Source organism: Diplotaxodon limnothrissa, linkage group LG20 (genome assembly GCF_057381915.1).
Source record: "Diplotaxodon limnothrissa isolate DT_005_m linkage group LG20, D_limnothrissa_male_GT1.1, whole genome shotgun sequence".
NCBI classification, from domain to species: Eukaryota; Metazoa; Chordata; class Actinopteri; order Cichliformes; family Cichlidae; genus Diplotaxodon; species Diplotaxodon limnothrissa.
Window position 1 is genome coordinate 21,507,780 of NC_140615.1, and position 17,208 is coordinate 21,524,987.

At 39.3% G+C, this 17,208-nt stretch overlaps 1 protein-coding gene across 1 annotated transcript; it reads left to right on the forward strand.

The window, feature by feature from the left end:
- Positions 1–94: 94 nt before the first annotated feature.
- Positions 95–16,369, forward strand: klhl12 (kelch-like family member 12). The gene is made up of 12 exons (XM_085344625.1): positions 95–580; positions 2,516–2,742; positions 2,918–3,071; positions 4,219–4,436; positions 6,811–6,960; positions 7,076–7,190; positions 7,276–7,382; positions 8,696–8,891; positions 9,013–9,171; positions 11,331–11,429; positions 12,685–12,871; positions 14,793–16,369. Exons 1-12 carry the CDS (start codon positions 523–525, stop codon positions 14,917–14,919), a joined length of 1,797 nt encoding a protein of 598 aa, XP_085200751.1. The 5' UTR covers positions 95–522; the 3' UTR covers positions 14,920–16,369.
- Positions 16,370–17,208: the final 839 nt, after the last annotated feature.

Genomic DNA, 17,208 nt, shown 5'->3' on the forward strand with positions numbered 1-17,208 from the left:
TCTTGTTTCTGGAGCGAAACGCGTCTGGGCGGTCTTCTCGGGGAACGCGCACGTACACTCACGTAATGGTCTGTTTACGTCCAATCTGTGGAGTCGCTACTCTGCTGCTGCTACTGTGACCTGCTGCAGTTTAGTCAACGGGATATTATAGCTGGATAAAAATCCCATCGGGATTTAATATGATGCCGTTCCGATATATGTGTCCTCACGGTGCATAGAGTGACCCGGCAGAGGTCGTCATGGAGTAGCTGTAGTTGAGGGGCTTTGCTAAAGGCAGTACGACTGGGAGCAAAGAACTGGGACAGGGAGACTTTGGTGCTACTAACGTTAGCTAGCTGAGCAACTTAGCTAGACGTTTTTACTGCTGCGACAGGTATTATTACAAGTTGTTTTGTGTGTGTGTGTGTCGCTCCATGTGTTGTCTTCTTCTGGCCGTCAGCTCACTTTATATTGCTGTGTTTTCGTAGTTGTTATTGTTAGCGTTGGCGTTAGCCGTCAGCTGTCGTTGGCTGCTGCTAGCTAATGTGTAGCTATAGTTATTGCCTCCCAGTGGTGGAAAAAGTATTCCGATCTTTTAACGGTAAGTTGTATTTGCAAGACTGTAGTGGAAAAATATTCCAAAAATGTAAAGTCTGGAAAGAAAAAAACACACATTGCTCTTATTTGACTAGCGTTATTAAATATGGTTTTTTTTTATTCATAGAAATAACTGATCATTTAAGCCTTTCTACAAGAAGTAGAGTGATGAGAAAAGTATTTGCCCCCTTTCTGAGTTATTTTTTTCACTTTTGAAATCTTCAAAGAACTTTTAAAATGAGGCAAATATAATCTGAGGTAATACAAAGGACAGTTTTAAATGATGATTTAATTTATTCATGGCGTAAAGATATCCAAACCTAGCCGGCCCTGTGTGGACAAAAGTAATTGCCCTCTACAACCTTGATAACTTGTTACACCACCCTTGGAAGGATGAACCGCAATGAAGTCTTTGTGATAACTGGGAATGAGTCTTTCACGTGTGGAGAAAATCTGTCCCACTCTTCTTTGCAGAATGATTTTAATACAACCACATAAGAAGGTTGTCAAGTATGAGCGACCAGTTTAAGATCATGCCAAAGCATCTTAATCTGGTTTCAGTCCAAAATTTTAGTAGGCTGGTCCAAAATCTTATTTTTTTGAGCCGTTAAGAGGCAGACTTGTTTATGTGTTTCAGATCCTGCTGCGTAACTCATGTTAATTATGCTTGAGCTCCATGGGACAAACTGATGACTTCACATTGTTCTTCAGGATTTTCTGGTAGAGAGCAGAATTCATTGTTCTATGAATTACAGCAAGAAGCCCTAGACCATCACACTACCACCACCGTTTTTCATTGTTGGCATGATGTTCTTTTTGTGAAATGCTGTGTTAGTCTTACATCAGATGTAACAGGACACAAACCTTCCAAAGGTTCAACTTTAGTGTATTTTTAGAGTGTTTATTTATTTATTTATTTCAAAAGTTCTGGGGTTTATTTAGATGTTCTTTGGCAAATGTGAGACATGCCTAAGACCTCCTGGATCAGTCATGGATGGGCTTTTGGCCAGCCTACCAAAATTACTCCACTCTGGTGAATGTTCACCACTGTTCCAAGTTTTCTTCCTTTGTGGTTAGTGGCTCTCACCGTGGTTCACTGGAGTCCCAAAGCCTTAGAAATGGACGTTAGTGACTGTTTTGATCATGTCATAATATGATGGTTTTTGAGGCCTTTTGGCCTACTTTACTTTGTCAGGCAGGTTACTCTTGTAATTTCTTGATTCAGTAGGTGTGGCAGTAATCAGACCAAAGTGTGGCAAGTGAAATTGAACTCAGATTTCCAAAAAATGTGGTTAATTGGAGTTAATTCATGATTTAAAAAGGGTAACAATTCCGTTTTTACACAGGGCCAGGTAGAATTGGATAGCCCGCCCCCCCCCCCCCCCCCCCCCCCTTAATAAATCAAGTAATTGTTTGCAAGAAATAAATCCAGAAGTCAGGCAAATGCAGCACTATAAATACTATAGTGCTTCTATGATAGTCAGTATTTTCTCTCCATTGCTGTCCTATAAGCAGAATAAATTATGCTATTTCTTGTCCTTGTCAAGAACAAACATTGTAGAAATAATACACAATACAAAGTATATATATATTAAGTAAGTATTATGTAATGTAAAAGTTAATATAAAATGGTTTTTTTTTCATGTACATTTTCATTAGCAGTTGGGGTTTTTTGTTTGTTTGTTTTTTATAAAATGTTGTAAAAAGGGTGTAAAATAGTGAATCTGTTATCATTTCCCACAAAGTGTCACAAACTTATCTTGTGAATAGCCAGCAGTTCAACCCAACTGACAAATTACTGACAGACACACACACTGACTAGCTGCATGACTTGCTTGTACAATATATAAAAATGTGTCCTTGTGGCGTGCTTTTATGCTTACTGTGGAATACCTTTCTTCCCAAAGGATGTTTTCAAAATAGACTGTCTTTTTTCCAGATTCATTTAGTAGTTTGAGATCCGTAAGGGATTCTCAAAGCAGCATGGCTCCCAAAGACATCATGACCAATTCCCATGCCAAATCTATCCTCAATGCAATGAACTCACTTCGCAAGAGCAACACACTCTGCGACATCACTCTGAGGGTGGAGAACACTGATTTTCCAGCTCACCGGATTGTCTTGGCTGCCTGCAGTGACTATTTTTGTGCCATGTTCACTAGCGAGGTAATAATGTTTGAAAAATAGATGTCCCAGTTACATTCCTGATGCACTCTTTTATGCTGTTTTTTTTTCTTTGTTGGCCTTTCTGGGTGTCTTAAGGTGGTGTTACATTTGCCTAAAATGCAGGATGATTCTCAAAAGTAATCCTTCAAATAAATGTGTTCTTGTGGCTCTGTAGCTTGCAGAAAAGGGGAAATCTTTTGTCGACATTCAGGGGCTCACGGCATCCACTATGGAGATCTTGTTGGACTTTGTCTACACAGAGACTGTGCTTGTCACGGTGGAGAACGTACAAGAGCTGCTCCCTGCAGCGTGTTTGCTACAGCTCAAAGGTAAGTTCAGAGCTGTACCTTGATTTAAAAAGTTTCTCATAATTGTCTCTGGTTTTGACATTGTCTTCAGAAGCTTCTGTGTTTTGAGCTTTTATAACTTTGTTTAACATGTTAATATAACATAATATAATTATGTCTGTTTACCACAGTCTGCTGATACGAATTAGTGTGTATGGGTAAATGTGGCATATTTACAGTGTTCATGTTGATTAAAGTGCAGTGTTATGATTAAAGAATATAAACATAATGATTAAAGAGTTTGCTTAAGCCATCTTTTCTCATGACTGTAACCCCAGATCTTGAAATGTCTTATTCAGTGTCCTCAAAAATAAATTTTACCAGGTATTACAAGGTTTGAATTGTTTCCTCTTGCAGGCAGTAATGTATTAGTTTTAGCATGATTTAGGTCAGTTTATGTGTCTACCCAGTAGAATAAACTGGGTTGTTGTAATGTTGGATTTTGGAGTTTTAGTAAGCAGGCTTGTTGAAATAAGTCACTTTCGCAAACGTTAGTAACTGGGAAATTCATCCAGTTACAGATTTAAATGGATCATCTTTAATTCCCCAGTCCATTCATGCAACAACGTAAGGGCTTAATTTGAACCCCAGTTACGGCAGTGTAATCTATCAGTCATCCAGTGTTGTATTCAGTATTCATACCTTGTATGGCACCTGGAAAAATCCATGCATCCATCCATCTTCTGCCAGGATGAGTGGGCAGGAGAGCCCAGACCTCCCGCTCCCTGGCCGCCTCATCCAGCTCATCTTAGTGGACCCCATATAATCTTATATAAAATAAGATTATATGGGGTAAAACAAAAAAAATGACAGCGAATGTTGCAAAAATATATTTTTGTAGAGTGCATGAGTCTGTTTGTAATATTAATCATATCATCCAGAATTATTATAGTCTGCTGGGAACCGCAGAAAATGTGATGTAATAATTCTTTTTAGGCTTAATCATCAATTTAAAATTCTACTTTCTAATTTGGTTGGTGTGATAGTGAAATGTTTATTAAACAGTGGTACTATTCCATTAAAATGCTTTCTGCGTTTCCAAATTAAGAGAGAATTACATGCTGGTTTTTGAAAGAGTTAAGGCTACAAATGGTGCATGTGTGTACAAACCTATCTCCCTCTTCCTTAGGGGTGAAAAGAGCGTGTTGTGATTTTTTGGAGAGCCAACTCGATCCTTCCAACTGTCTGGGCATTCGAGACTTTGCAGAGACGCACAACTGCCTTGACCTGATGCAGGCCGCTGAGCTCTTCTCCCAGAAGCATTTCTCCGAGGTGGTTCAGCATGAGGAGTTCATGCTGCTGAGCCAGACAGAAGTGGAAAAGCTAATAAAATGTGACGAAATTCAGGTAGGAAAACTGCATGCAGGGAAGCTTGCTTCTCTTTAAAGATCTTTTTAAATGTGCTGTGAATGCTGCTTTGTGTTTTGTTGCTGGATGATGTAAAATTTGTAACTCCAAGCACCTGAAAGTTGCCTGGTAACGTTTTTGTCTGCATGAGAGTTAGCGATATAGTTTTGTATTTGTTTTTAATTCAGTTCCCTTTCAGTTACTTTCCAGAGTGGCTTTATTAGTTTCATTTTAGTTTCTGTAGTTTGAAAATATTTAATTTTAGTTTCCTTGGTTAGTATGAGTTATATGGAGGATATTTATCAGGGGGAAGATTTAGGGAAATCCAAACAGGCATTGACCCTGTGCACGAGAAAATGCTAACTTCCTGGTTTGAGACTGGATGTATGGTTGTACATTTCCGGTAGCTTTACTTTGCGGTCAATCGCTACTGCGAAGATATACTCCAAAATCATGTCCAAAACTCGAAAACGGAAAGATCGCGTTAAGTTACAAAGAGCAGAAGGTGGGAACACTCACCACTGTTGTGTCATAAAAAATCTAATGATCAATTTTGACGTTTAAAGAGTTTAGATCGATCAGTTGTTTACATCACTCAACACAAGCAGAACTGCATTACTGCAGCAGAAGACACATCGTCCACATTCAGAAGCACATCTCTGTATAGTGACTGGTCTTATGATTTAAACAGGCAAATGTTCAGCATTCAAACTACAGGTGAAGAATAGTCAAACCAGATGTTTCCCCGTTATGTTGATATCAGCTAGTCAAGTACACAAACAAACCGTTAACAAACCGTGAAAAAAGCCACACAAAAAATGAATGATTGCTGGTAAGGGTTTCTATACATTAGTATTTACGAAGGGTATGTTGTGACTTACCTTCAAAATTACAGTGGTCCCTCGCTAATAACGCGGTTCACCTTTCACCTCGCTGTTTCACAGATTTTTTTTAGTGCACATTGTGTCCTGCGTCCTGATCGCTGCAGACGATCTCCTCCATGCCGTCTCTCCTGTACAGTACAGAATCGCTGCATCGATCGCTAGCAGTGTGACTCTGAAGTGCAGTACTGGATGTCCACAATATCCACCAAACGTTTTGCACCGTCAAAAAAAATAAAATTGGCTACTTGATTTCACCTATCGCTGGTTATTTTTAGAACATAACACCCGCGATAAACGAGGGACAGCTGAGAAATATAACATTTGAATCCCTTTTCTCTTTTGCTCTGAGGCGCAGGGGAAAAAATATCGACAAGTCGATGAATATCATTTACAGATATATTGGGTAAATGCCCAAGACATCTATAGAAATGTAAATCGCCGCTTGATTAATTCATTTGCTTAACTTGTTTTGGACCGTAAACAGGGTGTGAATAGGACACCGGAAACAAAGCTCCCCACAGGAGTTTCCGCACCGGAAGTAGCATATGCTAACGTGCACATAGTCAATTGCAGTTCAAACATGACTTTTTGTGAAGGCTGTTGCGTCACAGTTACATAGACATTGTATATCTACAAATGCACTAAAGCCTCATCAGACAGTTTATATAGATTTTACTAAAATAAACTAAAATGAGGACATTTCCACTTTATTTTTATTTTGTTTTTAGTTCATTTTGCAAGTTCACAAAGTTTTATTTCAGTTAAGTGTGATAACTTTAGTCTGCAGTACTACTGAAATAGTTAAATTTCAGTCTAAGATCCCTGAAACAAATAGTTGATTTAATGTAAATTGAGCTTGACTTTCACAGCTTCTATAATATCTGTCAACAATCTAAGCGCCAAAAATGAAAAGCAAGTATAAACCTGCTACAGAATCAGTCTGTGACCTCCCCCCCCAACAACCCAACCACCCAAGTTCCAGTCAGTGTTGTGGATTGACCTGACAATGAAATTGCAGAGAAGTGAATCTGATTTAAGTTTGGCTTTGTGCTCAGGAAATTCCTGTTTCCCAACCACATACCCCGCTTTGTGAAAACATAGTTATTATCACATGATGATTTATAGATCACAAGTTCTGTCAAATTGTCTTTCCTGTCATATTTGTTGTTTTTAAAATAAAACCAGACCATACATGTAAATCGTAGTCACGCATAATTTGCCTTCAGTTAAAGTTTTCTGTCATCTTTGAGGATTTGAAGTTTATTTTAGCAGACTGCGCTGTTTCACCTTTGTACATTTTGTCTTTGCAGTTGCAGAAGTCTCTTGAATTGTTGCCACTAGTCTTGCCACAAGTAATTATATTTATTGAAAAAAAGCTTGCATCAAAAATCAGTCTTGTGCAATAGTTCAATTGCAGCTGTTAGCAAATCCTTCAGTGTTGTGTAGATTTACTATCAGGTGTTATTACTGTATATGTTGTTGGTATGCAGGTGGACTCGGAGGAGCCTGTATTCGAGGCCGTGTTAAATTGGGTCAAACACAACCGCAAAGAGCGGGAGCCCTACCTGCCAGACATGCTGGAGTTTGTTCGGATGCCGCTGCTGACCCCCCGCTACATTACAGATGTCATTGATACTGAGGTGAGCCAGGCGACGCTTTGTGGGTTGTTGTGTAATCACATGCCAAGCCTCCTATGAAAGATTTTTCTGTCAAGTTTTATCACACCGTAATTAAGCAAGTTTTTACTCGTCTTAGCCTCTCATTCGGTGTAGCCTGCCATGTCGAGACCTTGTTGATGAAGCCAAGAAATTCCACTTAAGACCGGAGCTGAGGAGTGAGATGCAAGGCCCACGCACACAAGCCAGATTAGGTAGGAATCCAGTTTTCAACTGCACTTTAGCTAAATACTTGTCTTGTAGACAGAAGCTTTGTAAAATACGTTACTTTCTTTTAAGGTGCCAAAGAAGTCCTGCTGGTTATCGGTGGGTTTGGCAGCCAGCAGTCACCAATAGACATAGTTGAAAAATATGATCCCAAAACTCAAGAGTGGACCTTTCTGCCTGTAAGTATTAATTTGATGCATGTATTTGGCTGTTGAACCAGGGGTGTCAAACATGCAGTGCAAAGTGTGAACGTGTTATTGAACTCATAAATTGCTTCCAATTTGTCAATGAAATGCAAGGTTTTTCATGATGCCCACATTACACAAGAAATGGACAGAAAATTAAATGTGAAGTTGTTTGAATCATGAACACATGAAATCCTCTTCAGAAACGAAAACTGTACAGCTTTGATCTGTAAAGTGAAATATTGTATCACTTAAATCACTTTAAGCATATTTGCACTGCACAAGACAAAATGTGGATTGCACAACACTGGACATTATATTCTTCATTTCCAGTTAATACTTGTACAGCTGCTGTTATTGTGTATATATTTATTTATATTTCTTCATACATTCTTATATAGTTCTATACTGTGTATTGTGTATTTTGTTGTACAGTTATTTTATTTTCAACTTTAATTTATATATTTTATCTTATTCTTTCCCAGTTAAATTTACCCTTCATTCTAATTTGTGTTGTACAGTTATTTCATTTTTAACCTTAATTTATATTTTATTCCGTCCTAGTTAAATTTACCCTTTTTAATTTTTCATATTTATTTCCTATCTTATTCATAGCCTTTTCCTTTTTGTTTTCTTTAGGTCATGAGCAGTTGTCCAAGCATTTCACTACATATCGTACTGTGTATGACTGTGTACGTGACAAATAAAATTTGAATTTGAATTTGAATTTGAAATAGATGTTTATTAAGACATCTCATGCTTTTCAGCACCTGTTTTGTAAATCGATAACTTAATAAAGAATAAAAAATAACCTTTAAAATTAAAATGACTTCTACAGAATACAGTATTTTCTAATGGCTGGTAAATTTGTGAGGGTGTAGGGTGTTAAGGGTTGTCTTTTACTCAGGCTTCTGCTTTCAGCTTTCTTATATCTCAAAATGGCAAAAGTTGTTCTAAAAGCAAGTTTGAACACCTCTTTTTTGCAGTTATTGTGAAGAATTATCTAAATTTACTTTAATTATAGTGATAACAAGTATAGTGAAAAGCAGCTCGGCTTAAAGAGTTTCCTGTCTTTCCCCAAACATGGGATTTTGAAAAGCTTTTTCCCTGGAAGATAGATTTCTACTATCATCTTTGCTTTGAAAAGAATTCTAATAGATTTCAGTTCACGTGTCTTTTGCTCTGCCTCTGGTTGATGTCTGCAGAGTTGATTTCTTTTTAGTTATAATGCAATGCCCACTGTAGATTAAATTAGACTGTATGTGGCCCATGAACTCAAATGAGTTTGACACTTGTGTCTTAAACAGAATATTGCACGGAAAAGGCGTTACGTGGCCACCGTTTCTTTGCACGATAGAGTCTATGTGATCGGGGGCTATGACGGCCGGTCGCGGCTCAGCTCCGTGGAGTGCCTGGACTACACAGCGGATGAGGACGGTGTTTGGTACACCGTCGCAACCATGAATGTTCGGCGAGGCCTTGCTGGAGCTACAACACTTGGAGGTCAGAGACATTCTATGCTCAGTGAGCTTAGTCCCTTCTCTGAAATCGCCTGTGATTTTCTTTGTCCATCTCCATTTTTCATGTTTAATGAGAGAGCTGTGTTGTTATTGGCTCTTGACAGATATGATCTATGTTGCTGGTGGCTTCGATGGCAGTCGGCGTCATACCAGCATGGAGCGATATGATCCAAACATCGACCAGTGGAGCATGCTGGGTGATATGCAGACAGCTAGAGAAGGAGCTGGTTTGGTGGTGGCCAGCGGGCTTATATACTGTCTAGGTATGGAGGCAAAAATACACAGTCATCAAAATTTGATTATCACATGGGCCCAAATATTAACCTGAAAACCAGCATAGACTGTATATAAAAGGTAGACATAGACCTATAACCCTTGACTGTTTCATCCGTCAACATCTGGATGTTTTCATATCGTAATGATTTATGAAAATCATCACGAAAATCAGCGTGGTCATTGATTTCAGTGACTGCATTAGGGTGCAAACACTGGGGGCTACAGGCAAAGCACAGATTTGTTTTTCATTTGTTCAGCTTTTGCTCCAATGCACAGTCATGTGTTTCTGACATCTAATGAGCCTTCAAACTCTCATATCTGATACTTAAAACATGGTTTTCTTGATTGTATTTTATCATTATGTGAAGTAGGGAACCTTTCACAAAGCAGTTCCTGGTTTATATTTGTTGTGTTTTGCCTTTTCCCTTTTTTTTTTCTTTAAAATCTTCTTAAACAATCAGTGCGTTTCATTTTCAAATTTGCAAAATGCAAGGGGCACCCTATGCTCAGATTACCCCTTAAGCAGAAGTTTTCCATGTTGTGATGACTGAGTACAAAAAAGTAGTCACTATGACTGAAAATGCACACGTCAAACTATTATGGCTAGTGCTGTGTGACTGAGGATGGAGTTTTTGTTGTTGGTTTTGTACAGTTAATTCTTCTTTTTCATCCATTTACTTTGTTCTGATTTTTATTTTCATTGACTGGAAAATTTAGCAAGCCTGTATAGGTGGAACAGAAAAGTTGGAAATGCTGGGTGTTGATTTGCGCTGAAGCTACAGGTCACCAGTGTGTAGCTCTGCATATTTGATTTAGGTTTTCACATCAGATGCCCTTCCTGACGCAACCCTCCCAGAGGTTTGTCTCTCCTCTTGGTCTCAGCTAAAGTCATAACACCTACATTTCATCGATCTTTTTGACTCTAGCGAAGATGGTATTCTAAGAAACGAACACACGTTGTATTCTTTAAGACTTGAAACTAGCAATTGAGACCATAAACTCATCAAGAAAGGGTAGGCTGGGGTCAGAGATCACTTGAGCAGTAGACATTTGAAGCAAATCATGAAGCAACTACCATTTTATACATACAGTATGTGATTATAAGACTAATTCTCACCCTCCTTTCCTTTTATTTATAACAATGAAAGCATGAAGTAAAACCATTTTAACATAGTCAGTTGTTCTGAAACACTCTACCATCAGTTTCGTGGAAGCTGTCTTCATTTTCTCCAGCAATAACCATTTCACAGGCATGTCTTTTAGAGCTCCTTGTCGTTTATGACAGTAGTAATTCTTGGCTGTTCACCTAAAGAGTTTATCCAAAGTTGGTTTCCCTCAGAAGATGTCAGGAGGCAGTTTGTACTCAGTCATTGGACTCCTCTCAAAAACTCCTACAGGATAAATTACTTTGATAGCTGACTAACTCTGACAGACACATTAAGGCTGCAAGCAACCCACAATGCAATGAGAACTCCATGTTTTCCAGTGCAGGCAAATATAAAAACTGAGTTATCATTTCGTCTTTGTTTCGTGTCAGAAAAACTATGTTAATGCGTCTTTTTTTCTGGCTGGTTTTTCGGTTAATCGTGTGGTTCATAACTTTTTAGAAATTAGGGAAAGTAGGCATAGCCATAACGTTAGCGTTTTGGTTAAGATTTCTTTAGAAAACTGCTTATATTCTCCTTCTGACCTCAAAGGTAATCTCTGCTTTAGCTCATAAAATAAACCAAAAAGATCTTTTTTACGTCATATACAAGGTGCACGTAGCTTCTGGGTCTGAAAAGTGAAACCTGTCCCTGATTCCCTTTAGAAAGAAATTAGATTTTACCGTAGTGAATGGAAAAACAGACCTCAGCTTTCCTGATGTGTGCCCTCAGTCAGTCTTTATGTTTGCATGTGCATGCAAAGCATAATGTTTGTTAGGATGACATAGCAGAAGGCGCTTTTAAGTGGGCCTGTCAAGTTGGTACAAAATGAGCGTTTTAAAAAGTTAAGATGGCGAGTGTCAAAACGCTCAGCTTGAGTCTTCACAATAAAGAATTTACAAGCCAGTAGGAGACATCACAGTCTTTAGTTAGAACTCTGTTGAACAGCAGCATAAACAAGCTCATCATGATTAGTTTTCTGACCATCCATTTCTTGACAGGTGGCTATGATGGGCTAAACATCCTGAATTCGGTGGAGCGGTATGACCCACACACAGGCCACTGGACTAGTGTCACACCCATGGCCACCAAACGGTCAGGTAGGTAATAAAACATCAGGGATGCGCCAATCAATCTTTTTTCCAGTTTGGATACATTACCGATGGCTTGGTTTTGACTTTCTGCTGACATCGAGTATCAATCCACTGCAAGTTATTGTCTCCTAATTTCAGCTGCTCCCTTGTTTTGGGTTCCCACAGTAGATCATCTTCCTCCATCTCACCTATTCCTAGCATCCTCCTCTGTCACACCAACCCTCTGCATGTCCTCCTTCACTACACCCATTAACCCCCTCTGTGGGCTTTTTTTCCTCTTGCTTGGCAGCTCCATATTCAACATCCTTTGTCATGTGTATCTATTATCCTTTCTCTGCACATGCCCATGGATTGGTATTTATTTAAAAATAAAACATAAACAGGGACCATGTTATTTTCCTCATTTGTAAAATTATTTATTTAATATTTCTAAAAGCTTCCAATCAAATGTTAATCTAAACTTAAAGACAGTGAAAGTGATTGAGCAAGAGATGCTGGTTTTGAAAGTTTTTTTTTGTGTTTCAGTCATGTTAACAGACTTGACCACAGTGTGCTGCTGACTACAAAAAAAAAAACGGCAAAAATTTGAAGTTGCAAGTTCAGGCAGCACGGTGGTTAGCACTGTTGCCGCACAGCAAGAAGGTCCTGAGTTCAATTCCACCATCAGGCCGGGGTCTTTCTGTGTGGAGTTTGCATGTTCTCCCCGTGTTTGCGTGGGTTCTCTCCGGGTACTCCGGCTTCCTCCCACCGTCCAAAGACATGCAACTTGTGGGGATAGGTTAATTGGATAATCCAAATTGCCACTAGGTGTGAATGTGCGAGTGAATGTGAGTGTGAACGGTTGTCTGTCCCTATGTGTTAGCCCTGCGACAGACTGGCGACCTGTCCAGGGTGTACCCTGCCTCTCGCCCAATGACAGCTGGGATAGGCTCCAGCGCCCCCCGCGACCCTGAAAAGGACAAGCGGAAGCGAATGGATGGATGGATGGATGGAAGTTCAGGCATATAACAAGAAGCTGTTGGAGTGGGAAGCACGCATCTCCTCCAGACAGCTGACCTTTTGCTGTTTCCTTGATGCTTTGTTAGCTCTCCCATTCACACTGCTGCTGATGCATGGTGTAGTAAACACAGAACATCATACATAAAATGGGCCACTGTCACAGATACTCAGTACAACTTTTTGAGCTATGGTCACACTGATATCCGATCCAAATTCCTGCGAGCTGTGCTGCTGTCTGTTGACGCCTTCCTGCTGTTTCCAGGGGCCGGTGTGGCTTTGCTCAATGACCACATTTATGTAGTGGGAGGGTTTGATGGCGTTTCACACCTTGACTCCGTCGAAGTCTACAACATCAGAACAGACTACTGGACCACTGTAGCCAGTATGACGACTCCTCGGTGTTATGTAGGAGCCACCGTTCTCCGAGGGCGACTCTACGCCATCGCCGGGTAAGAAAGAGTTCCATTGCTGTGGCAATAGTCCTAAAGGGGTTTTACTTAATACAGCGCTCACATATGATATGAATATTGGTAGGCTTTTGGGTTATTGTGCCTTCTTTCCATGTAGACTATGAAGTGAAACCAGTTTCAATACATTATCGTTATTCTCATAGTATAAATGCTTTCTGAAGGAATGGTCTGTCAAGTCTACTGACTGCTTTTTGTCCCAGTGATAACACGAGGAATCCCTTCACGCTGTGTGGAGAAACACAAGTAGAGAATGTAGCACTAAAAAAAACAACTTTTGAGCACTCAGGCTTCGACTGAGCCTCAGAATGTATTTTTACAGAGATTATGGGTTTTGTTCCTGATTTTACTCAGCATAGAGCAGCTGGTGTACAGAAAGAATGTCCCATAGCTCCTTGCATACAGTGCGCACATTAATAGTAAAGAATAGATCACATATGTATTTTCAGCAAGTCTGCACACAGACATGAGAATTTTAATGATTGCATAAAGGAAATGTTTTTTTAACATGAATGCATAATGTAATCCCACCATATTCCATTTATCTTGGGTCAGACCCCAGTTTATTATAGTTACTGAAACAATACCACATCCTTAGAAAAATAATTACAATTAAAACATGCTTTAGTTTTAGTATATTTGTTCAAAAATGTAAGCACAACAAACATTAGGAGGACATTATGTTTACTCAAACTGGAGTGCCCACATGGTTGTGAGCCATGTGTTCGTATTGTAATACAGGTTCTGACCTTCTTGAGTCATGCTCATGACGAATAGTCCCAGAACAGAAAAACTAAACTGACACTTAAACTAAACATATTCAAACCGTAAAAGCTCAACTTAAAACAAGCACGTCGACTCTGGAAACGTTGTGAAAGTAAACTGAACTGAAAAGAAAACGGTAAAGCTGAGCAAAAATGTGAACTAATACAAACTGAGGTTGAGATCACATTAGCGGGTTCAGCCTGGTCATTAATTTCAGAGACTGCAGTGGAGATGCAAACACTGGAAGCTACGGGCAAAGCACACAGATTTGTTTATTTTTTCATTTGTTCATTTTTTTCTGCAATGCACAGTCGTGTTTCATAGTATATTAACAGTAGTTTCTTGACATCTAATTAACCTTCAAACTCGCTCATCTGATACTTATAAACATTGTTTCCTTGATTGTATTTTCTCAAGATAAAAAACTTTTTACCAAAGCAGTCCCTGCTTTGTCTTTGTTGTGTTTTGCCTTTTCCTTTTTTTCTTCCCTTCTAGCATTTCAGTGTAATTAAAATCTTCTTCTTAAACATTCAGTGCATTTCATTTTCAGAATTCCCCAAAGTGACAAAGCAAAGGCATCTGTAAGTGGTTTAAATTCAGAGCAACTTGGAAACAACTGGGGGCTCTAACAGGACAATGAGCCCAAACCCTAACATCATACAACATATATTTGAGCCTCCATGTATACTTTTAGCCCTGTAAGGACCCTGACTAGAGAAATTAAAAAACACTTGTGCACCCAAATCTTGTTATTATAGTCATTAAAGATGTATGCTATACAAAAATGCCACCCTGATAAAGAACCAATAACCAAAATCATTAAAAGTCCCAAATTACCACAACATTCATGCGCACAATGAGTGCATGCAATCTTTTGACTTTAACTGTACATTAGTGATATTTGAGCAGCAGTTACTACTGTGTTTTCATATTTGTTCTTCATGGTACTAATGTACGCAGACAGCTGTAGACACAACGTGTTTCAGGGTTGAAGGTGAATTGTCTGATTTAACTTAGAATCGGTACAGCATTCTGCAGCAAGCTTGTCAGACAGTAGTAATGTGATCTTGTTCAGTGGCTTCACTCAGCTCTGTTTCCTGCTGTGTTTCAAACTCTCAGTTCCTCTCCATTTCTCCAGATATGACGGGAACTCTCTCCTCAGCAGTATCGAATGTTACGACCCAGTTATCGACTCTTGGGAAGTTGTTACCTCGATGGCGACCCAGCGGTGTGACGCGGGCGTTTGTGTTCTACGAGAAAAGTGACGTTTGCCAAGAACCACAAGAGGAAAAGCAAGCGGGAGGGCAGGCTGCTAAACTGCGCTTAAATGCCTCTAAAACACAGCCGCAAAGGGAGATGTCTGTTCACCAGTATTCAAATAGATACCCTCAAAAGATTATGAAGCGCAGCAGTTTGGGCCGCCTCCTCCAAAGGACGGTTAACCCTCCGCGACTCGGACCGTGCTACAGAGATTCAGCTTCACCGTGGTAGACTTACCTCAAAAGAGGCCTCCAAGGAGCCCATCAGGACATGCATGACTCTCTTCTGTGGTACTTGTGTCTGTTGTTACCTGTGAGATTATTTTTTCATTTTGTCTTCAAAGTGCAATATATTTCTACTCATGATGAGAAAACAAAATACAATGGAGCAGATTCAGGCTCCAGTTGCTGCTATATGCCTTATGACATTGGCCTACATCAAGCGGTGAGCATCCATGTTGCCTCCCATTTGACTTTGATGATCGTTGCCCTACATTAGCTTGTTATCGGGTGAACTCATTTGGCATTTGCAACGTCGTTAATGAGTCAGTAATTCAACCCCTACCCGTAAACAGTGCTTTTTAATTAAAATAACTTTAATATGTTTCATACATATTCTCTCTCTCTCTCAGAAGATATATTTAGAGATGTTTTTGTTTTAGAAAATGACTGATTTGTACCCATTGGTTCTTGATTCATTTGTTCCTCGATTTGGCAACTTTGAAAATTCAAGTATGAGGTGCTTGTGATTTATTTTTCTTTCCTCAGAGTATAGATTTGGATGTAAATGTATGATACACTCCTAACATCACTGTTGCCTGGGAAGTAAATAAACACATTGAGAACCAGTTAAGATTATCTGTGATACATCTGAACCCCCTGTTGACAGGGAAGACAATTTGCTGAGGAAGGTTCATGACTTAATGCGAGCCACATTGAAATCTTCTAAATCAGCGGTCCCCAACCTTTTTTGCGCCATGGACCGGTTTATGTCCGACAATATTTTCACGGACCGACATTTAAGGTGTTGCGGATAAATACAACAAAATAAAACCAGCACTGGTACCAAAAAAAAAATTATTCATAACACATGGGAAAAGACCCAAGGAAACCAGGTTAACGATAAAAACGTTAAAAAAATAATGATAAAAACCCTGAAAACCATGAATATCACACCCGAGCCTCAACTCTTGCAGTCCAGTACCAAACAACTCACGGACCGGTACCAGTACCCCAACCGTCCGTGGCCCGGGGGTTGGGGCCCGCTGTTCTAAATACTGAGAAGAGTATTTGCTTCCTTCATTACCTTTAGAAGAGGATACATTGGACCGTTCTTTATAAAAGGAAAAGCGATAATGCTGTTCCACAGCTCATAAAAGTGCACCATCTGTCATTGTTCAAAAAAATCAGTGATTTTTTTTATACCCCACTATCACATGTAAAGCTTAACAGAGATTCACGGGCATAGAAACAGATTTGGTAAATGCACTGGTTCTTATATATAGCGCTTTTCTACTCAAAGTGCTTCACAAAACTCGTTCATTCACCCAATCACTTTTTAGTGATTTTTAGACAGTTTTTAGTGCTGTCTAACTAACATTCATACACACAGTCACACTCCAATAAATGCATCGGAGAGCAACCTGGGGTTAGTACCTTCCCAAGGATATTTGACATGCAGACTGGAGCAGCCTAGGATCAAACCACCAACCTTCCGGTTAGTAGGTGACTTGCTTTACCTCCTGAGCTACAGCCACCCCAGATTTAAAACCTATCAACTGACAGGTGGCACAGATCACATAAATATTAATTAGGAATGCTTTTTCCATTTCACTTCAGACATATTTTAAACTTTCAAACCCCTTAAAGCCACAGGTGAGCTGTGAAATTATCATATTATGACTCAATGTCTTAAATTTTTGCCTTACACAAAGAACATAAAATATATATTTAAAAAATGAATGTGGAATATTTAAATGATCATGAAAGTTGAATAAAATTCTATTTGCACTAGTTCTGTTTTTGCTCTATTGTTGCCTTTGCAATCATTGATTATTCCAACTTAAGTCACAGAAAGCTTTAATAACAACTGGATCATCTCTCTAGCAGGAAGAGAAAATAATGTGCGGACAGGATGAGCAAAAAATCTCAATGTGACAAACATTTCATTTCACTTTCAGGCTCTTTATTCATCTGTCTTTAAAAAAGAAGTTACTTTTCTAGTTAGGTGATGTTTTTCACCTATGGTTCTCTGTTATGTCTTGTGTGGAACAGCACAGTGAACCTATGTCAACG

Coding starts and splice junctions, on each gene's coding strand:
- klhl12 (XM_085344625.1), top strand. CDS start 523: ATGTGTAGCTATAGTTATTGCCTCCCAGTGGTGGAAAAAGTATTCCGA. Junction 4,437..6,810: donor TAAAATGTGACGAAATTCAG/GTAGGAAAACTG, acceptor GTTGGTATGCAG/GTGGACTCGGAGGAGCCTGT. Junction 9,172..11,330: donor CGGGCTTATATACTGTCTAG/GTATGGAGGCAA, acceptor ATTTCTTGACAG/GTGGCTATGATGGGCTAAAC.